At 33.9% G+C, this 26,410-nt stretch overlaps 1 protein-coding gene across 1 annotated transcript; it reads left to right on the top strand.

Moving 5' to 3' along the window:
* The first annotated feature begins 67 nt into the window (after positions 1–67).
* LOC150106105 (uncharacterized) lies at positions 68–25,687 on the top strand. The gene is made up of 15 exons (XM_090393851.1): positions 68–397; positions 4,087–4,200; positions 4,893–5,045; positions 6,671–6,829; positions 7,197–7,355; positions 12,191–12,349; positions 13,392–13,550; positions 13,706–13,864; positions 14,012–14,164; positions 16,066–16,224; positions 16,565–16,723; positions 17,172–17,330; positions 17,621–17,779; positions 24,180–24,338; positions 25,250–25,687. Exons 3-15 carry the CDS (start codon positions 4,944–4,946, stop codon positions 25,415–25,417), a joined length of 2,013 nt encoding a protein of 670 aa, XP_090249977.1. The 5' UTR covers positions 68–397; positions 4,087–4,200; positions 4,893–4,943; the 3' UTR covers positions 25,418–25,687.
* The last annotated feature ends 723 nt before the right edge of the window (positions 25,688–26,410 follow it).

Below are 26,410 nucleotides of genomic sequence, written 5' to 3'. Positions count from 1 at the left end.
TATCAGCAAAATTGATAAATAGCATAAAAACCACAGTTCAAAGGTACAGATAAGTTTATACATGTTAACTCTGTTCCTGTATGAACTACTCCAGTTGAAAAACTAACGTTTTAACTTGAAGTTTAATATTAAGTTGTGGTCTCAAAGATTATATACTTTGCACGAATAATCAAAGCAGGATAAACGTCCAGAATTAATGTAAAATATTCGAAATAATACTAAGATGTTACAGTGCGCAGGAAGGAAGCCGATATGAAAGTGTTGATATTCAACTAGTGCTGTTTACAACTACCAAGCTATCGGCGATTGCACTACGCCTTCTAAGTCAGCGCTAGAAATTAAAGAGTATGTTTATGCTGCAAAAATGATAGAATATATTATATTCTATCATTTTGAGGTAAGTTATATTCAATTTATTGTTATCACCAATTAAATATTAAAAATTATTACTATGACAATTAATTATTTTTAAATGTTTGTTGACCTACGAAAAATAACTCACGATTTGTTTACCCATCATAAAGCAAATTTAAAATAATTCTTAAAATGATTTATTTAAATTGTATGAACATTTTTTACAGATTTTGATAATCTCCCAAAGTAACGCCACTTCGTAGTCACATCATGATTTATATTCACATGATGTCATAACTTTTATAATTTCATTGATTGCTACTAACAGGTTAATTGTGAAAACTATACCTATATCGAAAGAACAATTTGTAGAAAGAAGATTAAAGATTTTAATATATTTTTATTTATATGTTGCTTACTTGATTAGCAGAAGACAACTTTTTTACATAAAACAAAAGAATAGTGCATTAATTTACAACGAGAGGTCGCTTTATGACTTTGCGTAAGTTATGATGCATAATAAAAAATAAATTGTTAGAGAAAATTTAAGTATATTTTTATGACGCAAAAGTAATTACTTAGTGATATTTTATTTAATCATGTAATGAGTTCAGAGAGTAGCATATTACGTTGTTACCAAGGATACCAAAAACAGCTTATAATTTTTATTAGTATTTTGCGTGTACTTCAACGTAATAATGATAATAATAGGAAATTGAATGTTTTTGGCTGTAACGAATGCTTGTTTAGTTATAAAGAGTACTCAGTCGTTTTCCACAATAATTGTGAATTGTAGTATGGATTATTAGCTTTTTTTTTTCTTCTGAATTTCATGTATGAAAGGTTTTAAACATATTGTCAATTTTAGTATCATGGAGAGAAACAGATAAGCTTGAACCTTTTTCAAGCTACTTTAGGTCTCTAATAATCAGTGGTCTCATATTGAGAATTCAAATGTCTAGCTGTAGTGGAATTAAAATTAAGCGGAAATAACTTAGCATCGCGTTATTTTCGTGCGCTTTTAATCTTCACATTTGCTGATTCGGAGCTACTGGAATAGCTTTTGTTGCTTACAATAAATATCTATGTATCAAAATAATTAAAGCTAATGAAATAGATTATTTTATTATTGTGATGTTTTTATTTTGATACAACTCCAGTGAGTTCTTATTTTTCAGTTTTGTCTTCACTATATGGACCCGATGTGGATTCACTCGAACTCGTTTGAAGTGTGATTTCATGCAATTATTAAAATCGCAGACTTCAGTCTTGTAGTGCACTTTCAGTGCACTACAAGACTGAATTGAAATGAAGTTTCTTCTAATGTTTAATCAGTTATAGCAAGCATGAAAAGAAATCTTCCGACTGCATCCAAATCCAGTTGCTTTCAATCCAGAATTGAGTTCCTATCTAATAGTTTGGACATTGCTTAGCAAGAATAAAATACTTTCTTCAAGAGTAGGAACAGAAAAATTTGAAATATTTTCCCTTTTTTCAATTAGCACAGAATTAGTACAAATCCCAGCAAAGTGTTCTTGAAAAATACTCAACTTTTTGAGTATAGGCTACTTACATGTCGATTACTTTTAATATTTGATAATGAAAAGGAACACAATATATTAAATGGGTATATTAATAATTATTTAATATAAAAATTGCTGAGTTATAAATTGGTTGTCCGTGTCAAGTGGCCTCTTTGCTTCTGACTTGATCTTTGACCTGGCTCCATTTTATATCGTGATGATCGTTCCTCGACTTCATAAAAAAAAAAAAAGAAACAAATATGTAGTTACATTTTTGACAAACTAAAGAACTGGTTGTACTTGAGCTCCTTGGCAATAAGAGGTGGTAATAGATTGCTCCATTACAGACCATATAGAAACGAAATAAACACGTGCACCTAGTTACATTTTTGAGAAGCTCTGCCCTCAGTTTCTTCTCTGCAATGAGAGGCGGTAATAGATCATTTATTTTTAAAACATCGGTAATAAATCCGTATTTTATTCAAATATGTAAATAAAATTGAAAACAAAATCCCGATTCTTATACAATAAATAAGTGCTAGCAGTCGTATAGAATTAATTTGTTAAATTCGCAAAATTTTGCGATCTTTCATAAAGTCATTTTTATTTAATCTTTTTATTATTATTATTATTATTATGGTTATTTGCTTTTCTTCATTATTTTATTTCATTTTATATAAATGTTTAAAATCTTAGTTATGAAATATCTTATAAAATATATAAATTAATGTAATTTACAGTAATTTATATATTGTATGATATTTATATCATAATGCAGTTCTTAATCTTTAGACTCAGTTATTAAGTATTAAATTCCATTTTATGAGATATAAATGCGAGTTTTATTTTTTCGATGTTTTTAGTGTTAAGGTTGCCAGATTTTGGAAATCTGGCAACATAAATGCTCAATTTGTGTTTCTGACGGTTAATGTTGTGCAATATCCGATCGTCCTCCATGTGGAATACTAAACGTTTAACTACAGATTTTGCATTCAATTTTGCCGTTATGTTTTCCTTTTGCAATAAAATTCCATTCTTTCGAATAATCATTATAGATAAACGAAATTGGTTAAAAAGACTTAAAAAAATTAAATAAAGACGAAAAAAAATAAACGAAACTACGTTAAAAACGCACTTTCGTTTTGGCATTGATAAGGGCTTAAGGAAATACACAAAATTTAATTTACCTTTGTATAATTAATAAAGAAAATTAATTTACCTTTAATTATATATTTTGTGTATTAACCAAATATCGCACATTCGAAAAAGGCTAGATATTATTTTTTAATAATTATTGACATAACATCTATGTACTGTACCTATACCGCACTGTCCAAATAAGAACTGTTTGAAAATAAGCAAATGCAATATATCTGTACAGAATTATAAATAAAATGCTTATACTAAATGAAACGCGACCAAATAAATACTAAATAAAAAGATATAAAAAGCGACCGTCGCCGCCATGCGGCCACCGTAAACTGTAAACACAATTAATTTCCTCGAATTGTCAGTTTTTATGGCTTACAAATCAATTTAAGTTGGATTATTTGAAAAGAATATTAAAAATTATATTGCTTACATAATATTTATAATTTTATATTTTCATTAAAATAATATTTATAATTTTATATTTTCATTAAAATAATATTTATAATTTTATATTTTCATTAAAATGATATTTATAATTTTATATTTTCATTAAAATATTGGACATTAGTCTGTCCCTACAAGTACAATACGGGAGAGCAAAATTCGACGTAAAATATGGGACAGTCCCGTATATACGGGACGTCTGGCAAACCTATTTTAGTGTCAACCAAAAAGATAAATATTTTTCTATTTAAACAATTTGCAATAATTATCTAAATACTATACAACTGCTTATGTGATTAAAAAAAGAATATGTATAATTTTGAGAAATTGTAAGAGATCAGTGATTATAGAACATTTTTATCTCAGTCGATAAAAAAATGGTAAAATAATTATTTATAAAAACTTCGAATAAACATCGCCTGCTCTTCATATGACTAAACAACCACAATATAAACCAAAATTAGCAATATACTGAAACACTTCTGTCTTGCAGAACAGATTATCTCGCTGTTGATTTCCGTCAAGGAAACATATATTTAGTTTCTAACAGGAAGTTGTTCTCTGCTTAAATATCGGATGGCCATTTATCATATACACTACTTTTCTCTTGTAGGTGGCGTATTAGCCTTCGCTAGAAATGTTTGTGATTTCAGCAGTTCGTATTTAAATATGGGACGATGTGCAATTTAAATATGAAACAATCTTGAGTGATCTCTGCGGAAGTACTGTAAGTATCGCTTCTTAAATGCAAGGTAATAATAATAATAATCAAATGAAAAAACATTTTGATCAGATCAGAGAATATTCATTAATGAATTAGTATATTCTAAGAATTAGTATATAACAGTTCAGAACTGTAATTGTTAATCCCAACGTTAATATTAATTTATCTAAATATTATATTATGTTCATATTAATTTTTTCGGCCATTAATATTATCAGTGCATCTTATTGGCGTGCTGATTCCATAAATACTGATTAAATATATTTGCTAATGTGATCTCTGTTCTGAAGTCCACTACGTTACTGGGGGCGGATTTTAAAGCAGTAACAAGTTTGTTTTGACAAGGACTTCCCATTATCTGGAATATATTGTATAAAATTCTATGGAATTGTGTGTAACAGTATTTGCGATAACTAATCAGCACAGTACTTCCTCTTAATTATCTCTGCTATCTACTGTTCGATAGCCCTGGAATAGATTCTCTTCTCATGCAGCTGGGTACTTATCAATATCTTCCAAAGGACTAATACAGCTGTTGTGTATTGCTATGGCGCAGTTCTGATTACTAAAGTAACTTCCTTTCTCTCTTTGCTTGTTTGCAAACAGCGCTAATTATTAAAAAAAATTAAGAGTGTTAATTAAATTACCAGTTAAGGAGTTTTCACAGTTTTAAAGGTTTTCGTATGTATTCCTAGGCTGTATATCTTTAAGGAATATCTATTACCACAACCCACTCGAAGTGCAATATGGAAATTGTTGATCTGCCTGATCACCTAAATGAGGATGACTCAGTGAATCAAGTGGCTTGCCCTGACTGCAGAAATGAATTTACAGAAGACAACATGCGGGTATGTTGGAATGAGTTGACTTCCTCTTTGTGATATGCGTTTGGCCTTTTTTTTTTTTTTTGTTGTTTCGTTTACAGATAATAATAACAACGACAGTGGACGACTTTTTTTGTATGTTGAATTCACTTATATTTCTTTTACAGGTATTTATTAAGAAATATTACTTTATTCTCAGCCATCCGATATATGTAATTTAAATTTAAAAAAAAAAAAAAATATATATATATATACGGGACAAAAGTCGAACGCGTATCAGAAACGTCCCTGATACTAACTAACCTTGAGCACTTATGCACTAGATTAAAAATCGATAAAATAAAAGATTTCTTTGAATCTGTCAGCATTTTTTTTTTTTCATTTTATTTTTTAACATCGTAGCCTGCTTTTCCTCTTCAACTAAATCAGTGAAAAAAATCCATTTTAATAATTCCAGTATAATTAACCTCTTAACATTACTATTGTTTCATGAATAGAATAATAAATGTCTATATGAACCGTAAAGTATATGTCTGATGCTTATAGAATCTGTGTTGAGTGAAAATGCTACTTTAAATTTTCAGTGCTGGATATGCACTGGGGGAAAATATTTAATCAGTAAACATAATCTATGCAAAAATAACGGTTGTATTTTGTGTAAAATTTGTATAATCGCGGGTATTGTTCTTGGACCTATTTAATTTGTTCCTTAATGATAAAGGAAAGGATATGAGAGAAACTGTTCATTTATTTGCCGATGATGCAAAGCTGGGTAGAGCAATAGTGAATACACATGATGTCAGAATTTTGCAGGATGGATAGATTGGCAGACTGGGCTAAGGAGAATGAATGTCAGTTTAATGTGGCAAAGTGTAAGGTTATGCATTTGGAGTGAACAATTACCAGCAGTATACCACATTGGCGGAACTGTACTGCAGGAAATTGACGAAGCCAGAGATTTGGGAGTGTTGGTAGATAGGGAGTTGAAGTTTACGGGGGCACGTAGCAAAAGTCGCTAAATCAGCTAATCGGAACACTTGGTTACTGAAGAATACTTTGACGAGCAGAGACAAGCAGGTTATTTTTCCTCTTTATCGAGCCTTGATAAGACCTCATCTTGACTACTGTGCCCAGATCTGGGCGCCAGGGTTTCTTCTTGGAGAGGAGGTAGAGAGGATCCAGAGGCGAGTGAGCAAGTTGATAGCTGGTCTATGGAATGAACCTCACGAGAACAGGTTGAAGATCTATGGGTTACAGAAATTGGTTGGTAGGCGGAAAAGGCGTGATATGATTGAGACATTGAACTTACTAGGCGTTTTCACAAGATTAATTCAGAGGAAAGTTTTCAGAATAGGTCTGGTTTTGGTGGGAGAACTAGGAGCCATCCATGGAAACTGAGCAAGAGTGTAGTTAGCAAGGGTTAGAACTAGGTTTTTTACTTGGAGGGTGGTGAAGAATTGGAATAAGCTGCCAGAGTTTGTTGTGGGTGCCATGACTGTGAATGAATTCAAAGAAAAGTATGACAGATACTGTGCAAATGCTGAATAGTTCTTGACATGATGTTTAGGGCCTCACTCGATGAGTCTAAGGACTCCTTGGAGTTGCCCATAATAATAACAATAATAATAATCTATTCTTATCTCTTTTAGGATCATCAAAATAACTGTGAATTTGTCAAGATAAATTGCATGCAATGTAAAAGTAGAGTTAGACGCAGAAACCTCACAAGACACGTAAATCAAAAATGTCCCAAACTATGGAAAAAATGTAGATACTGCGCAAGGATATATGCAATCGAGGGCTTTCGGGTGAGTGATGAAAAATATTTATTTATCATAAACGTATCTCTATATATAGCTCGTGTGTGGGTGTTAATAAGTATTTTATAAAAATCTAAATATTTTATAATCTACCAAGGAAACTAAAATTTCAAGCGCTGTGGAAAAAGACGATAATAGTAATCATTCTGTAGATTTGTAACGAATTTAAAGTAGATATGTGCATGCCCAGAAACGAACTTGTGTGTGTGTGTGTGTGTGTATTTTATATATATATTATATATATATATATATACACACACACACACACACAGATATATTATACATGTCTTGCGTGTTAATACACTTTTCGTTTCCTAATCATAGAACTCTCTCTCAAAGCACTTTTCTCCTATAGGAACATGCCATAAAATGTCGAAATTTCTGGACGAAATGTCGCTATTGCAATGTAGTGCTTTTTCGCACGAACTTAGAACAGCATATAAAGGAAAGGTGTCTAGTGGCAAGGAAGAAATGTTCGCATTGCTCACAAAAGATCCCATTTGAGGAGTTTGATGTAAGTATACAATTGCTTTAACTTTATATTTTGCATTTCTTAAATTATATCTGAGATAAAAAAAAAAGTTTGAGATCTGGTTGATTTCATTAAAGTTATTGTTTATGTTTTTGGTTCATTTTTTTTCGTAATTTGATTTTATGATGCGTTTACTTACCTGATACATAACAGTTCCTCATTCACCCCATCCACTTGGATCATATGTACTTTTAATTTGTACATTTATACATGGTCTTATGTCCATCTTAAATGTAATTCATTCTAGCTAATGCACAATTATTAAAGATTGATAACGAATTTACTGATCTATTCGTTTTATTCATATAAACATGATGATCTTAGTTATATGAATAAAATATTACTAACTTATTCCCACTTATTAATCCATTGATGATATTAATGCTCTATTAATTCTACGCTCTTTCTTGTGTTTCGATTTCCATGTCTATTTGAATTATTTTACGAACTTCTGCTAATACAATCATTCAACTGAAACCAAAACACAGCAGATAGACATGTTCTTACGTCCATCCTGAAGCCCATCTTTTATTAAATTCCACGTAGCCACAGCGAAAGTATTGCAAATATTTTTCAGTTCATTTGTCCCTAAAATAGTCTAACCGAAACAAAACTTGAAATGGCTTAACAAATTTAATAAAAATACCAAATTTCAGTACAATCTGTCTATATGAAGATTGGGGTAAGGACAGTTGCTTACAAATGGATGAACAAAACAAATCACGAAAGCAAGAATGGAGAAAATATTTGTCGGAAATATTTTGTAAACGAATATAAGAAATGCGTGTCGCAAAAGAATGAAGTAACTGATAATAAGGATGTAAGCAGGATTGTCAAGGTGTCGTGGAGACTGTATCGGAAGCAGTGGATGATAGTGCAAAATATGGCTGAGTGTGGATGATGAGATGCTAGCGCAGAAAGAAATTGCTCGCTTACGCGGACTACTTCAATGGACAAAACGTGAGCTAGAGCGACTGGAGAATCGATTGGCGTGTGGTGCAGAATGAAAGAAAGAGTGAATGTGAAAAGTGTAAAAGTGCGAGAGACTAGGAGAAAAGAGAGAGTATTGTATGGGACTGATGATAAGACGTATACTTAATGAGAAAGTGGCGTAATCAAGTAGGCAGAAGAATGGAGCGAACAAGTTGATTGAATTGGCTGCCACAAATTATTTGAAAGGTGAGAAGTATGCAATGAGAGAAAATATGAAAGAGTTGTTAGAAACAAAAATGAAAAGTAAGAAAGTAAAGATTGTGAGTCTGCTGCCTCGGTATGATAGGAACGAACTGAGAAGAATAGCCGGGATTGCTAATCCGGCAATGAGAGGAGTGTGCTGGAGGGATGGTGTTTACTTATCTATGGAGTGAGGGACGAAATGACTTGTGTATGCCTGACGCGGACTGCATTTGAATAGCTTTGAAGTTAGATGTTTCTAGAAAGTGTTATTTAGTGAGAGTGTAGTGGTGCAAAGTCAGGAAAAACTAGAGATACTAAGGAGGATGAAATCAAGCATGTGTCTAGCCACCACTGAAAAATTAGCATGTGTACAGTAATGATTATGTGATGACGAATAGGGTTTCAAAGGTTTGAATGGATTAGTAATGACATTACACAAGGGTAACAATGGGTACAAAGGGATGTTGAAATGCATGTACACGAATACAAGAAGTATCAAGAACAAAGGTGAGGAGTTTTTGGCATCGGTAAGCTCAACTTGGCCAAACATTATAGGCTTCAGTGTGAGCTGGTTCACTGAAAATGATATAGTTACAGAGATAAAATGTAAAGGGTATTTTGTATTTTCATTGAGGATATAAATAATAGGACAGGAGGTGGGGTATTATTGATGATACGTGCAGTATTAGAACCAACAAACTTATAACTTAAGAGGATATTAAGTCTGAGGGAGATGGTTCATTTGATTCAGTCTGGTATGAGATATAGGCAAATAGAACAAAATATGTTGTTGGGTGCTACTATAGACCAGGAGATCCACAGAAAGATATAGATGCCATGTATCGGAAAATCAACAAAATGAGTGTACGCTGGACAATTACTATGGGAAACTTTAGATATGAAGATATCGACTGGAGTGAGGAAAGGGGGCATGACAAGATGGAAGTGGGATTTATATAGTAACTAAGGTATAATTACATGAAACAATATTTAATACGGGGGGGACAAGGGGTCTGAGGATGTTGGATCTGGTAATAGTACCAGAAGATATCCATAACCAAAGAAGACACTCTGCCTCCAATTGGGGAGAGTGTCCATTCGGTCTTTTTCTGAGAAGTTGCAAAACACATAGAGTTCTCTCTCAAGAAGGGGGGTTCATGTTCAATTATACGGCTGATGATTATGAAAGACTCGGGAGTCATCTTGTAACAGTGTGCCATGGCTTGGGAAAGCTACAAGGAAAGAATGTCAGTAGTGCATCGCAAGTAGCCAGAAATTGCTTGAGAGTAGCAGGTATCAGACTGCATACCAAAGCTAAGGAGAATAAATCAGGTTGGAATTAAGTGGATGGCTGACGATGAGCTGCAAAAAAAAAAAAAAAACATTGTGAAAGAAAAAGTGATCAGCATACTCATGAGCAGTGCAAAGTGCAAGCAAGAATGGGATCTTCCTTACCACTCTCTCCAGTTTTGGAAAGAGTGGTAAGGAAGGGCAAATTAGACTATGAGAGAGAATTAACCGAACAGGCCAAAGTAAACCCAAAAATATTTTTTATTATGTATCAAGTAAGAGGGAATATGGATGGTGTGAGAAAATGGATGGCGTAAGTCATCTTCCTACAATGCCCATTGTACGAAGGTGACTGAACCAAAAGAAACAGTTGAGTTGCTGAATGATCATTTTGGAAAAGTGGATCATCCTGGTGGCGATTTCACGGTTTCCGATGTTACAGAGATGCATATCAACATTGAGGTAGATGAACAGGATGTGTTCAGCACATTCTTAAAAATATAAGAATGTAAACACAGCAATGGGAGTAGATGGCATTATCAGGCCGTGTACTACGTGAATGTGCAAGAGAATTGGCATTTCGTCTGACGAAGTCGTAAGTCTCATCTCTGGCAGGGTTCCAAAGTAGTGGAATGAGGGTCAAATAGTACTATTGCGTAAAGGTGGCTACAAGACAGAGGTAGCAAACGACAGACTAATTAATATATCGGGAATAGTTGTTAAAGTATTGAAAAGTTGGAGAAAGATAAAATACAACAGCAGGTGGAGAGGGATGGATTCGATACTCCATAGTGGGTAGCATGGCTTTGTAAAAGGTAGGTCCTGTCTTAGTAACGTATTCATATTTCATAATAAAGTGACAGGAGAATTGGATAAAACGTAATGGCTTCACCATCTTACTGCTCGACTTTGCTAAGGCATTTGGGAGAAAAACTATTACAAAATCCTCTACTGAATTTGTAATAGTTTTCCACATGGAAAACTATTACAAAAACTGTACAGGATTGGAATGGACATAAGGCTAGTAGCATGAATGGGGGGGGGGGCTGACAGACAGACACCAGAAGTAGTATATGGTGGAGTGGAGTCTTGGAGAATGATAGTGACTACTGGAGTACATCGGGGATCTCTACTAAGGCCACTTCTCTTCAATTTATATATCAATGACATAGGGAAAGATTTAGGAGAGGATATTCAGTTGTTTGCTGATGATGCAAAACTGGAGAGAGTATTCGTTGATATAAGTGATGTAGATATCCTGCAGGACGATTTAAATAAATTGGCATTGTGGGCAAAGGATTATGATTATCAATTTAATGCTGCACAATATATGGTCATATAGAATATGCAACCTTTTCGTGTTGAAAAGGCTGAATATGGTGTATCGTGTTTGTGGTATTGGTTTGCAGGAAATTGCTGAGGCTAGCGAATTTCTTGGATGTTGAAAAACACGCTAACAAGTAAAGATAAGGAAGCTAGTATCCCTCTTTATAAGGCTATGGTTCTGTCACATCTTGACTACTGCGCACAGATTTGGTCACCTGGGTTTCTTTCGGATCAGGAGGTGGTCGAAAAACTTTCAGAGACGAAGATGGTGATTGGTTTGTGGAATATTCCGTAAGAGGATAAGCTGGAGGCTTGTGGGTTACAAAGTTTAATTTAGTTTAGATGATTTGTGGGTTTTAAAGAAACTTTTATGATATTAAAGTGGTTTCATAAAATCGATGCAAGTGAAATTTTTCGTTATAAGACAAGTAGTCAGAGAACTAGGGCCATCCGTAGATGTCGTGTAAGAGTGTCGTTAGTAGGGGTGTGCGGATCAGATTTTTTGCATGGAGAGTGGCGAGTGAATGGAAAGAATTGCCAGAATTCGTTATGAGTTCCCTGACGGTAAAGGGATTCAAGATTGATTTGCATCACCCGCGATCATTTTCTGGACTCAATGGAGATGTCGTAATTATAATAATTATAAAATAATATTAAGAATTCACTTAAAACAGATTATGTACTATACATATCTTCGAAGAACAACAGGAAGATACCCTAATTCGTATATGCTGTTACATTCTGTTGTTGATGTCATATGAACACCAGCATGGTTCTGTATTCCTCTTTGTCAAAAGAGGAATAAACAGACAAAAATATTTTGTTATACACTGAAATACATATAAACTGGAAAATATGAGCTATAACAGATGGTAATGTTCTTTGTAGTTTAGGAAAATATTATTATAAACAAAAAGCGAACAAACAAAAAACTTGCCGTAAAGTTATCCTTCTATAGTATTAGTTTCCAGTTTCCATTTACCTTATAAGTTTGCCTTTGATTTTGATTTTTTATTTTCTTGCAGAGCCATGTCAGTGAGTGTGAAAAAGACAAAGTTTCTTGCCTTCAGTGCAAGACTGAAATATCTAGGAAGGTATTAAATGAACACGTTGAAAAGAAGTGTTCTACAAAGCAAGAAAACAACCCTCAGAAATCACGTGTGAGCCAAAAAATTGAAGAAAAAGTAAGTAATTCACTCATTCTTTCATTGATTCATTACTTCTCACTCTCTTCTTCAAAACATCCTTTATGAGGTTTTCTAGAGATTTTGAAGCATAGTTGTATGAATAAAGTATTATTACGTTTATTCCAAACTCTTGAATAATGCATGATGTTAATGTCCTATGAATTTTATGACCTTTCTTTGGGTTTAGATTCCCATAAAAGGGATCATATGACGTTTACATTGCAGATTATATTATATCTACTGCCGAGTTTATGATTTTTAATAGTTTTTAAGCTTAAAATATTTTAATTTGTATCTTTAATGTTTATGGTTATGTTACTCTCTACTTTCCTAATGTTTGGTATAATAACTTCAAATCAGCACCATATTTAGTGTTTTAAGCGTCTTTTTTTTTTTTGCTGATTGTTCATTTGCAAAATAATTTTAATCTAAATGTTTGCAGAGTATTCTAAATATTTATAAAAACGTGTGTAATATTATGTGTTGTTTATATATTTTAGGTAGTGGTGCTGCTAGTTCACCTTTAAAAGTAAAATTATATGGTATTTAGTACTATAGTAAGTGTATTGCGATAGAGAAAAATAATTGCCACCATAATTTTTCTAGATAAACTGGTTATTTAGTTATTCTGGTTCTAAAACAGATTATATATAAACTATTTTTGAAGGGAATGACAGTGCTTCAACCGTGAATCAGTTGAAGGAAATGTACCATAAATATTGCCTGAATTATGATTAGTTCGTGCTTCCTGTGATGAGATTTTGGATGCAATGCGAGAGCCATGACGGTTACAGTATAAAGAGTGTTTTGCGGCCTACCGCGATGAGTCTTTGGACTCTTCGCGATATCTGTGGAGATAACCATTTAATAATAATCATAATGTCAGTTATCCCATTATAGTCAATTTAATGTGCTATCATTGAATTTTATTAATTATTTTTAAATTTGGTAGTGTGTATTCACTGTAAGCAATTCATTAGATGTTGGTTATCCTTACACTATCTTTCTCTATCTCTCTCTCTCTCTCTCTCTCTCATAGGATCCCAAATCTGGTATTATGTCATTTAAGATCCGCTGTTTCCATTGTGGACATGTGTTGTTAAGAAGACATCTGAGCTACCATCTCAATTTTCAATGTTTCAGGGCATGGAAGAAATGTCCGAACTGTTTCCAAGTGCTACGATTTAAAGAATTTCAGGTAAATAAAACAAAATAAATAACTATTTAATCGAAATTACATCTATACGATGAGAACATCGAATTTTAAATTTTATTTTTGATTATGTTTCTGAAACTTAAACAGCATTTCTTCGTTTTGCTATGAATTTGAATGGTTCGTTCATTCTCCGATAGGAACATGTCCATACTTGTAATACAGAGCGCGTCTCTTGTCCGCACTGCAACAGTAAAATGGCAAGTACGATTTTGGAGACCCACATAGCTAGGAAGTGTCCGGAAATGAATGTACAGTGTCAAAAATGCGATCGCTTTTTCCACAAGGATCGAATCGAAGTAAGTCCAAAATCTGTTATTCATATATACGTATGCTTTATATTCCACCACAGTTACAATTAGCATCTCTTTGGATTTCTATGTTGTCTGAATAATAGTTTATTATTCTGTAATCGTAACACATCGGTATATTCATTACCTCCACAGCAACACGGGTTAAACTGTCACTACTTGAAGTGTATCCATTGCAACGTTATGGTTAATGTGATGAACATGCAGAGACATGTGGATGAAAAATGTCTGAAGAATCGCAAGAGATGTCCTAACTGTTCAAAGAACATCCCAACGAAAGATTTTGAGGTAGGGTAAGAAAAAATAAAATGAAAACATGAGAATTCCTCTAAGGCTAAAATATTTACATCAATTTATTATATATTTTAAATTTCAGAATTAAATTATTTTAAAGTACGTATTGTAATTTTAACATATTTAATTTTAGCAACTTGTTTATATTAAAATGTAGGCTTCAAATGTAATTTTCATTTCATTTAGTTCATTTAAAAGCCAAATTTAAAACAGTTTTATTTTTATGAAATATAAATAATTTCACTTTTAAATATTTATATTTCATTTAAATTAAGAACTTTTATTTCTAAAAGACCATAAGATATAAAGATAAAATATACAAAGAGCCAACAAGTTTCACTAGCCACTGTCTAGCATTTTCAAGGCTGTACTGGTGCGAAAACAAATGCATCAAGTTACATGAAAAACATACACTTTAGTAACTGCTAGGCCGTTACATTTGATCATTCGTGTTTGAGGGCGTGCTTGCATTCGAATGCTTCATTCGAACGCATGTGACAGTTCTCTCTGTAAATCTGCTTCTTTCGAAATAGACCTTAAGGCCCTATTACGGAGCATATGAATGATGCTGTGTTTTTGTGATCTATGATGGCTGGACGAATAATGTAGATATCTACCTGTATCTGTGGGTTTCTTGTAAATGGACAGTTGGATTTTGTTATCTCTCCTCACTAGGATGTCAAGAAAAGGTAGTTCTTTGTTCTTCTCCAGTTCTATAGTGAATTTGATCTTATTGTGTAGTGAGTTGATTTTATTTGTCACAAATAGCTAACACTCTATCTCTGAATGGATACCCTTCTAACATTTTAAAGAAATGGCTATTTAAAGACAACTTCCACAACTTGTTACGGTGTCCCAATATGTGTCCACAGCTGTCATTCCATATAATAATTCAGTTTCCACAAAATTGGCGAGAATGTTAATAGCTCATAACATCAGAGTGGTTTTTAAACCAACTACCATGATCAGACAAATCTTAAGAGCACCCAAAGATGAGGTACCTTTCTTCAAATTTCCTGGAGTACATGAAATTCCATGCACGTGTGGCCTTTCTTACATTGGTCAGACTTCTAGAAGTTTTGAAAGAAGACAAAAGGAACATGTTGGGGATGTCAATCACAATAGAATCATCGCATCTGGTTTAGCTCATCATTTCTCAACATCAAATCACGTTATAGATTGGAAAAACAGTTCTATGCCTTACAGCGAGAATGACTACAGACACAGAACATTCAAAGAAGTAGCTGTGGTACTATGCACAGGCAATAATTTAAATAGAAATCAAGGTATTATTCTTAAATACATGTGGGAAAATGTCATCATTTCTCTCAGTTTAACAGAACTACGATATGCAAAAAACTACACAACAAGTGGTCATGTACCGGATTCTGAAGCATTCGAACGCATGCACGCCATCAAACACGAATTATCAAATGTAACGGCCTAGCAGTTACTAAAGTGTATGTTTTCATGTAACTTGATGCATTTGTTTTCACACCAGTTCAGCCTTGAAAATGCTAGACAGTGGGTAGTGAAACTTGTTAGCTCTTTGTATATTTTATCATTAAATCTTATGGTCTTTTAGCAATAAAAGTTCTTAATTTTAATACATTAGACCAAATATGTACAATTTAATATCATTTAAATATTAAAATTATTTTAGTTTTAAATATTTGAATTTATTTTTCGATTACAATTAATTAAAAGATAAATGATTTTTGCCATAGCATAATACTGATGATATGGTTTAAAATAAATTAAATATTGAAATAAATCAAACAGATATAATTATGCAGAATAAAATTTAATGTATAATTATAGTCAATTATTAATTTTACATTTAAAGATTAAGTAATGTTAATGTATAATTTCAAATAATGTCATCTTTCCGGCAGGCTCATATAGATACGTGTGATGCATACAGGGTCTGTTGCTTGCACTGTGGAAATGAAATGTGCAGTAATGCTCTGGATAAGCATATTGCAAAGAGATGTCTCGCCATGCAAGGAAAATGCCCTCATTGCGAACTGATGTTCCATAAAAGCCAGATTGATGTAAGTAAAAGTGAATTTTATCTTAGTAATTTCTTTGCACAGCGATTGAATATTCATACATCTAACCTCCATTTAATATTTCATTTAAATATTAAAATTATTTATTTTTAAATATTTGAATTTATTTTTCGATTACAATTAATTAAAAGATGAATGATTTTTGCCATAGCATAATACTGATGATATGGTTTAAAATAAATTAAATATTGAAATAAATCAAACAGATATAATTATGCAGAATAAAATTTAATGTATGATTATAGTAAATTATTAATTTTACATTTAAAGATTAAGTAATGTTAATATATAATTTCAAATAATATCATCTTTCCGGCGGCAGGCTCATGTAGATAAGTGTGATGCATACAAGGTCTGTTGCTTGCACTGTGGAAATGAAATGTGCAGTAAAGATCTGGATAAGCATATTGCAAGGAGATGTCTTGCCATGCAAGGAAAATGTCCTCATTGCGAACTGATGTTCCATAAAAGCCAGATTGATGTAAGTAAAAGTGAATTTTATCTTAGTAATTTCTTTCACGTTGATTAAATATTCATACATCTAACTTCATAGAATATTTGTACATCATACGCCCTTTTATTTCCCGGCCACAATATAGAACTGAAGTGTGTACCATTCAACTATTATCATATTATAGTAGCGTTTAAGTTGGGATCAGAAATGAAACTGAGAGAAAGAATGATTAGTATTATTTGGAACCAAATAAATTACGGAGTCTGAGTGAGGGCAACCCCGCCTTACCAATCTTTGATATTGTATGCTGTTATTATAGCATCTACAATGAAGATGGTCCCTTATGCCATGGATTTCTTTATTTAAAAATACGACTTTCTTCTCTATTAGTTGTGTCCTAATGCGTTTGTAAATGCAGTGAAGTTCGTCAGCTGATTTGCAATTTGAGACGAGATATGGTTATTTTTCTTTTCAGGAGCACAAATCTGAATGCGGATTTGTCAGGATTCCCTGTCCGCATTGCAGATATAAAGTGAAGAGGAAAGTCTTGGACAAACACATAAATAAAAAATGCAGACGAATTCTAAAGAAATGCCCACACTGCTCAAAGAAGCTACATACCAAAGATTTTAATGTATGTACGAGTATTTTGTTTTCAATTTCACTTTCTAGAAAATAAAAAAGTGTATCCTTCTGAGTTAGAACTCTCTTAAACTAATTAAGTAGCCAATAATTTCTTACTGTTTTTGACATTTGTTAAATCAAATTTATTAGCTTTAACAGTGCCTATGGATTTAAACTTTTACAAGTTTGTTGAGTCGCCTAGCTTTACAATTCTATTCCATTTACAATAATTAATGATAATATTAATAATAATTCATTATTGTGAATCTGGTAATAATTAGGTACCGTATATTTATACAGGAACATGTGAAGACATGTGAGGTAGACAGTGTTTCTTGTCTATACTGCAGAATTGAAATGTGTGGAAAGACTCTTGGTGAGCATATCGCCAATATATGTCCTGAATTACACAGCAAATGCATTCATTGTGGGCGTTTATTTCCTAAAGCGGACATTGAGGTAAGCTAGGATTCATGCGATCTGAAAAATGTTGCATTTCATTTTTAGTAATCTGCTTTTTATATATATTTTTATGGTAATTTCATCCACTAGCGGTTATCCTTCTATAATACGTTAGTACTCTGGGTGTGCAGAACCATTGGATATGAAGACCTGTAGATTGTACTTCTCAGGAAATATAAGAGGGGTGACCATTTCAACAGACAACAGTAGAAGGAATGAATAAATATTAAGAAACTTTTGCTGGATGAGTTAGGAGTTGAGTTGGAAAAGGATGTTGAGTAGTTGCTGTATGCCTTTTCACAGATTTAGAATGGGGTTATCAGTTGCTAATTCGGATGAACAACACTTTCTATGGAAAAGAGTTGCTCATCAACCTAACTGTTCTCTTCTGTACTCAGTCAAGTACTTTCGTTTAGAAAATTTATGGGCACCACCCCAAATATGGGAACACTATTCAATAGATGCACAGATCTGCGATTTATATATTCTGAGAAGAGACCCGTCATCTTGTCTAATGATATGAATATAGTTTAAAACTCACGGTACGGTTTGCCAAATAATCAACGGAATGGCAGAGTACCCATCAGCAGATCCTGGAGAAGATAACTGATATACAGAAGAAAGGGGGTAGGATGCAGAACAGAGCTTTGTGAACATCAGCATTAAGTGCTTACTTAATAGACTCTTGTGCCAAACCACTTCAAATACCTTAGATGTTAAGGCAATCCCTTGAAATTCCCCAACCTTGTTCACGTCATTTGTGCAAAGGTGGGTAATATAATCAACACGATTCTTTCTATTAATTGAAAATGGGAACATCCATACTTGAGATCGTTTAATGCGTGGGTGGTAACGTTCTCGGCCTCAACCGTAGATGGCAACACTATTGACAAGATGTTTTTTTCTAACTTGGTACATCTGTCATAAGCATTCATGTGAAATTACAAGTCATTCTATCAAGTAGTTTATTTTATACAGCTTCTGAAGCACACGTGTTGTCTGTATCCCTTGAAATGGATAAAATTGAGTACCGTGCGGTTATAAAATTCTTTGTGAAAGAAGATTTAACGCCAAAAGAAATTCATTCGAAGTTCATAAAAGTTTATGGGCGCTCTTTTCCTTCGTTTTCGATAATTAAGAAATGGGCTGCCGAGTTTAAACGTGGCTATAATAGCCTTGAATCCTTGAAGGACGTCCAAAAAGTGTAACAACACCAGAAATCATTGATCAAGTGCATGATACGGTATTGGATGACCGGCGAGTCAAAGTGCGGCAAATTGCTGAGATTGTACGTATTTCAAAAGAACGTGTAGGATATATTTTGCATGAAGAATTGCAAATGAAAAAAGCTTTGCGTGAGATGGTGCCGCGCTTGCTGACAGCAGACCAAAAACGCACTCGCATGAAAATCTCTGAATAGTGCTTGGAGCGTTTAAACAAGAATAAAACTGATTTTTGCGTCGTTTTATTACTATGGATGAAACTGGGATTCACCATTACACACCAGAATCAAAACAGGACAAAAGCTGGTTGTTTAGCGCTAAAGGGATGCCTTTTGGGATGCTAAAGGCATCTTGTTTATTAATTATCTTAAAAAGGATAAAACAATAACTGGGGAATAATATTCTGATCTTTTAACCAGACTAGAATCGTGAGAAAAACCAGGTTTGCAGAAGAAAAATATCATCTTTCATCAGGAAAATGCACCTGCCCACAGAGGTATTTTAGCAATGGGAAACTTAAGGGATATGCACTATGAATTATTGGAACATCAACCCTATTCCCCAGATTTGGCTCCCTCTGACTTCTATCTCTTCCCAAAGCTAAAATGCATCCTCGCTGGTCAGCTTTTTTCTTCAAATCAAGAGGCGATTGGGGCTGTATATATTTTGCAGATCTTACTGAAAACCCCTACAGGGACAGGTTAATGACGCTGGAGCATCGCTGGAATAAATGTATTAAGGGAGGTTATGTTGAAAAATAAACATATTGAAATTATGAATTCGTTTTTTTATTGTTAGGCAGAAAACTTTTCAGACCACCCTAGTAGTCGAGAGACTTTAAGGTATGTAGAAGTTGAGTGCTAATAGCTTTTTCAAACCTTACAAAGGATATATAATTGTACAGTAATCAGATGGCAAAGATTTGTCAACTTTTTTAGGAATGAGTTGAATGCGGGCTACCTTACAAGCAGCAGGATAAACAACAATAAAGTTCAGACTATGTATATTTGTAAAGTGGAAAGCTTGTCTTTATCTCAAATATGCTGGAAGTTTGGGGGCGCAAAATGTTTCTACCGAATTTAAGACTTCTGAGATTTAGCACTAGATACTTTAATCATACACTCTTCTTCACTGTGCCGAGAAAAATGTCTTCAGGTCCCTTTTAGATCTGATTTTGACAAAAGTAAATTTATGATAATAAATATTATTATACTCCATTAAAGCTAAAGTAATCGTTGTTAGTCACGGTTATTGCTGGTTGCAAACGGGAGGCTCCCTGTTGCACCAGAAACCACGACATTGGAACTTGGAATGTTAGAAGTATGAACCAAAGTAAGCCGGAAATAATAAAGATGGAAATGAGCGCAAGAAGCTGGATATATTGAGAATAAGTGAACTTAGATGGACAGATGTGGGCCTTTTTCAGTCAGGTGACTATATGGTATACTACTCAGGACATCAGCTCAGTCATAAAATTGGAGTATCTTTCTTACTCAGGAAAATGATGGCTAGGTATGTATTAGGTTATAATCCAGTGAGTGACAGAATCATTTCTCTCAGAGTCAGTGGACATCTAATGAATATGGCCATCATTCGGGTTTATACACCTACGATAGAGGCATCAGAAGAAGACATTTAAGAATTTTATGGTAAGTTACAAGAAGTGATAGATGCAAGGCGAGATTTATGGCTACTTATCGGAGATTGGAATGCAAACGTGGGAGAGACTGAGGAACAAGGAATAGCATGTCATTTTGGTTTAGGTATTCGTAACACTGCAGGGAAGATACTAGTTGAGTTTTGTGCAGAGAATTCTTTGTTTTTTTTTGCTAACACCTGCTTTAAACAGCACAAAAGAAGATTGTACACATGGATATCACCTGATGGGCAATACAGAAATCAAATTGACTATATACTTGGACAAAGAAGATGGAGAAGTACAATTCAGTCTGTAAAGACTTTTCCAGGTGCAGACTGCAGACCATGAATTATTAGTGACTACAATACATGTGAAATTACGGAAACTGAAAACACCACAAATGTCGATTAGATATGATCTTGGAAACATACTGGCTGAAAACAATATTAGTATACAGAACAGATTCAACTCACTCAACTTATGTGAAAGAGAACCAGATGAACTATGTGAAGAGATTAAAAATATAATTAAAACATAAGCAAAGAAGAATAGTCCAACAGTTTTTAAGAAGTCTAAGTGGCAGAGATGCAATCAATGCTCAGGAAATGAAGAAAAGGAAGTAACTGAAGGCCACAGGTAAAATGAAGGTCACATGAAATCTACAGGGAGTACGGCATTTGAATGCAGAGTTTCAACTACAAGCCAGAAGAGACAAGGAAAAATACTTTAACCAAGAATACCAACAAATATAAGACCAAAACAGGAAAGGAAAAATAAGAGATCTTTTCAAAAAGATCAGGGAACTGACAAGGAAGTTTAGTGCCAAGGTGACAATTTTGAAAAGTAAATACAAAGGATACCTTACAGAAGCTGCAGACATCAAAGAAAGGTTTCCGGAAAGAAACGCTTTACAGAAAGGACTCCAAAATTATTGATAAATTTGAAGAAGAGGATTATATACAGGAGCCAGTACCACTGGAGAGTGAAGTGAGGTGACAACAGCTATCCAGGAGGGAATGGAATATCTATTGAGCTGCTCCAAAGCCCTGGGAAAAGAGGCAGTTAAAATTTTAACAGCTCTATGTCATCGAATTTGGATCACAACTACATGGCTTAGGGAATGGAAAAAATCAGTTTATATACCTTTATTGAAGAAAGGCGACGCAAGAGAGTGCGAAAATTACAGAACTATAGCACTGATTATCATGCAAGTAAAGTCTTACTTAAGATCATTCAGAAATGACTGGAACTATTCATGAAGAGAGAAATGCCAGATGAACAGGCAGGATTTCGAAAAAGCAGAGGAACAAGAGATCAAATCGCCAATGTGAGATGGATAATAGAAAGAGCACAGGAATATCAAAAGAATGGCTACCTTTGTTTCCTTGACTATAGAAAGGCTTTTGACTCTGTAGATCATGTGAAACTGTGGAATGTGTTAAGAACAATGGGAGTCCCAGAGCATTTCATTATCCTTCTGAGGAATCTTTATTATGAGCAAGAAGCCACTGTCCGAACAGATCTTGGACAAACTGAGTATTTCACAATAGGTAAAGGGGTGCGACAAGGATGTATTTTATCTCCATACCATTTCAACTTGTACAGCGAATACATTTTAAGAATGGCAGGGCTGGAGGAGTAATCAGTTGGAATTAAAATTGGTGGAAGAAATATTAATAATTTGAGGTATGCAGATGATACCACCTTGCTAGCAGAATGCAAAGAAGATTTGAAGAAACGTATTACGAAAGTTAAAGAAGAAAGTGCTAAATATGGTCTTAAACGTAACCTCAAAATGACAAAAGTTATGGCAACATGTGAACTTAATGATTTTGAAGTAGATGGGGAGAAAATGGAAGTAGTTAACAATATTTTTGCTCCTAGAATCCCGAATTGATAAAGATGGGTATTGTACTGAAGATGTTAGAAGATTATTACTCGAAAGAAAGCAATGACAAATTTAAGCAAGATCTTTAACGATAAAGATATTAGCCTCGCAACAAAAATCAGAATCGTGAAAGCGATGGTATTCCCTTATGATGGATGGAAGGAAGATAGATGCATTTGAATTATGGATTTGTAGACGCTTACTAAGAATACCATGGACTGCAAAGCAAATTAATAAATTATTGATAGACAGAATAAAGCTAGATTGCTCCCTCGAAGCTTTGATCATCAAAGCTTCGAGGGAGCAATCATATTATACGAGCAAATGACAGTCTAGAGAAGATGATGATGCTTGCTAAAGTTGATGAAAGAAGAGGAAGACCAATAATTAGATGGGTGGATGGAGTTAAAGAAGCAACTGGAATGCGCCTGGAAATTCTGAAAGATATGACCAGGACAGATCTGAATGGAGAGTGTATGTTCATAGAATCACCAGGAGTAGAAAACGACTCGATGGAACATAACAGCAACAAATCATTGTTAGTTAGCATTTGGAACTTACTATACGAGAATCAATCCAATTAAGGACTGCCGTCACTGTAATGAACATGGTGTTTTAGTGAATCCACGGACCAGGCAATTTAAGGTCTGTTTTTCTCAAAAATGAAATGGTATCAACGTTTCATTATAAGGAATTTTTATTATTCAAATACTTTCCTAAACACTTCGTAGGTTATTATAATGGATCTTCCAATATAATACAGTTTTTTGGAACTCTCTAATTAAATTTATTCTGTCCGAAAACATTTCATAAATAAAATAAATAAATATAAGTATAAATTGTAAGTTGCAGACTAACAATAAAAGAAAATTTGTAACCCCAAAAGTCCATTAACAAAAATTCAAAATCGAATGTCTCGTTCATACTGTTATAATTTGAATTTTCTACTATTTACTTGCTGCTGTATGTGCTTTCAGGTTGAATAAAAGAGGACGACTGGTAATAGTATTTCAACTGAGAAATAGAGTTATAACAGGGGGTCGAATTTTGGACGTCTATATTTACAGTGTATATAGATATAAATAGCCGCCGTAGCGCAATTGGAAGAATAGCGGATCATTGCGCCCTTCGATTGGAAAAGATCTGGGTTCGATTCTCGTCGTGACGAAGGGAATCCTTATATGGGTTTTTTCAGTTGAAGTTGAGTTAGCCGATCTCATATAGTGGTAGCAGGGTTTATTCTCCCGGAAACTCGGATTTTTCATCCCGCCTACAGACAAATCTGCATTCAGAATACACGCAATTTACAGACAAAAAATAATGTTGTTGGAGATGATGATGGGCGATAGATGGCGTTGATGGTAGCAGTGTCGTAGTTGGATAATTAAGTAGCAGTGGAGAGGATGAGATGTATTTAGCGAAGTAGAGTAGTGTCCTTCAACGATGAGTCGTTGGACTCCCCGGAGGTGTTATGTATAATAATAATAAATAGTTTATATATTTATGCAACTGATTCAAAGAACATTTTCATGTCTCCTGGCTAATATTATCTAAAAAAATTCAATAAGATAATTTTATTTACTTAAGTGTAATTTAATTGCTCACTGAGACTCCCACAAACAATTTATCTTCTTTTATTTCGTATAGGAACATCAAGAAAACTGTAAATTTGCTAAAGTCTCTTGCAAGAATTGCGATCTTCAACTACTTCGAATTTTCATTGAGAATCACTCTAAGATTTGCTGTGGTCGGAAAAAATTCGCCAGTGCACAATGTGAAGATGAAATCTCCAAAAAGGGAATTCAGGTAAGTTGCAGACTAACAATATATATTGTAAATGGGTTCACAGAAGAAAATTCGTTTATTGCTAACAATACGAAGAACAGAAAATAGATTGGCAAGGGAATTTATTGATATTTTCATAGATGTAATTGCTGCGAAACAATCAAAGAGGAAGTTTATTTCTTAGGATTGCGATGACAATGGATGAAAAGGAAGGGATGGTGGAAGTTACAAGAATGTGCTCTACATCGGACTACAAATGGAAGTTGACTGAGAATTGAACAATACATGGTTTGAGTTCTCTGGTGTTATGGCCCAAGCATTTAACATTAGGCCTAGGTACGATGTCTAGTAATTCCCTTTATTTTTCTGGCAGCTGAAAAACCGAGCTTCTTTCACCTCTGTATGAAACTAACTAAATTACCTTTAGATTACTTTTTTATATAAAAGATATTCTAGATCTTTCCAATTTCCAATTAGACTTTAGAGGCACTTTTGTGTAAATTAACACGAAAAAGCACAAGGAATAAGTAATACTCTATTTAATGCCACACATATAATTGCCTCTAATATTCAGCCTGAATATTACAGGCCATCATCATCACTGGTGACGACAGCTAATTACAAGAACGCAAATAATGGATTGATTTGAAAAAGAGCCACGTGATGTTATTCACAAAACAACGCAATGGTATAACTCTGTTCCAAGTATAAAAAAAATTGAGTAAATTTTAATTTTTATATTGAATTCAAATACTTTTGTTGTAAGAAATCGCTGTCTGCTATAATTTTGTATCTCAAAGACTCCCGATGTAACCAATTTGATTATTGGTCTTAATAAAACAGTCAGTGAACACAAGTTGGGAAGATTATGGCTTGCATTGAATTATGTTTCTTTAAGATAATTTGCTTTTTTTTATTTATTTATTATTCAGGAGCATGAGGAGTCTTGTGCAGGATCGGTTACGAGTTGTCCAGACGATCAAAGTCAATGCTCGGCTTTTAGTCTTGAAATACATGATACATCAGATAGTCCAGCGAAGTGTGATATCAGAGAATATCCTGGAGATGACGTTCCCCAAGAAGACCAGAAAAATTCTTGACGAGAAATAGGGATTGTAAGAACAGCTCATAACGGAACAGATATAGGAATGCAATCGATTGAATGAGTACTGATAAATGTCCCTTTGCTGAAGAATTTGTGTTATTTTACGGCTCAGGAAACAGAACTGAGTCCCAATCATTTGATTCTACCAGAACTGATGTAACACCATATTCAACTGGTGTGAAAACATAAAATGCCGTTCCTGAGCTTGTTCTGTATATGCAAGATCTTGTATTATGATCAAGACAAAATAAAATTAACATAAATATGTTTAGTGTAATTATTGCTGCGATATCTGTTTATTTGTAATATAGTTTTTGTATCATTTTTGACAATTTTCCGGTCTCTCTTTCTCTCTCTCGTATATCATCTGCACTTCACATGCAGGACAATTATTATTATTATCATTTCATTACACCTCCAAAGAGTGGTGCCCTTCATTGCGGGAAGGCATTCATTCTACAACTCTCCGTCTCCATCACCTACTCCAACGCCATCTACTGCTCACCACCACCACTTTGTCTGTAAATTGCGTGTGTCCTTAAGGCCGACGATTTGTCTGTATGCTGGATGAAAAACCCGAGTTTCCGGGAGGGGAAAACCCTGCTTCTTCCGTATGAGATGGACTAACTCACCTTCAATTGAAAAATTCCATATAAAGATTCCTCCCGTGATGACGAGAATCGAACTTAGGCCAATGTACCGTCGTTCTTCCAACTGTACTACGGAGGCGCTTACTATTATACTTATTATCATACTAAATAATACTGCACTAAGGTTTCAAGTTTTCTGTACTTATTTCTGTGTAGGGTGCAAACAAAAAAAAATCAGAATTGATCGCTAGATGGTGCTGCAGCAGCTAATGCAAAACTCATTTGCTAGATAAAGGAAGAGTAGAAACCTATTTGCCGTTTATATCAAAGTTGTAGTCGAGGATACTGAGTATCTATCATTATGAACTGTACCTCTCAAAAATGGCTAAATTTAAAGA

The sequence above is a fragment of the Typopeltis vanoorti genome, chromosome 6 (assembly GCF_054136105.1).
Source record: "Typopeltis vanoorti isolate ZY-2024b chromosome 6, IOZ_Tvanoo_1.0, whole genome shotgun sequence".
Taxonomy (NCBI): domain Eukaryota; kingdom Metazoa; phylum Arthropoda; class Arachnida; order Uropygi; family Thelyphonidae; genus Typopeltis; species Typopeltis vanoorti.
The sequence above is the reverse complement of the archived record's forward strand: the minus strand, read 5'-3'. Positions and strand labels throughout refer to the sequence as shown.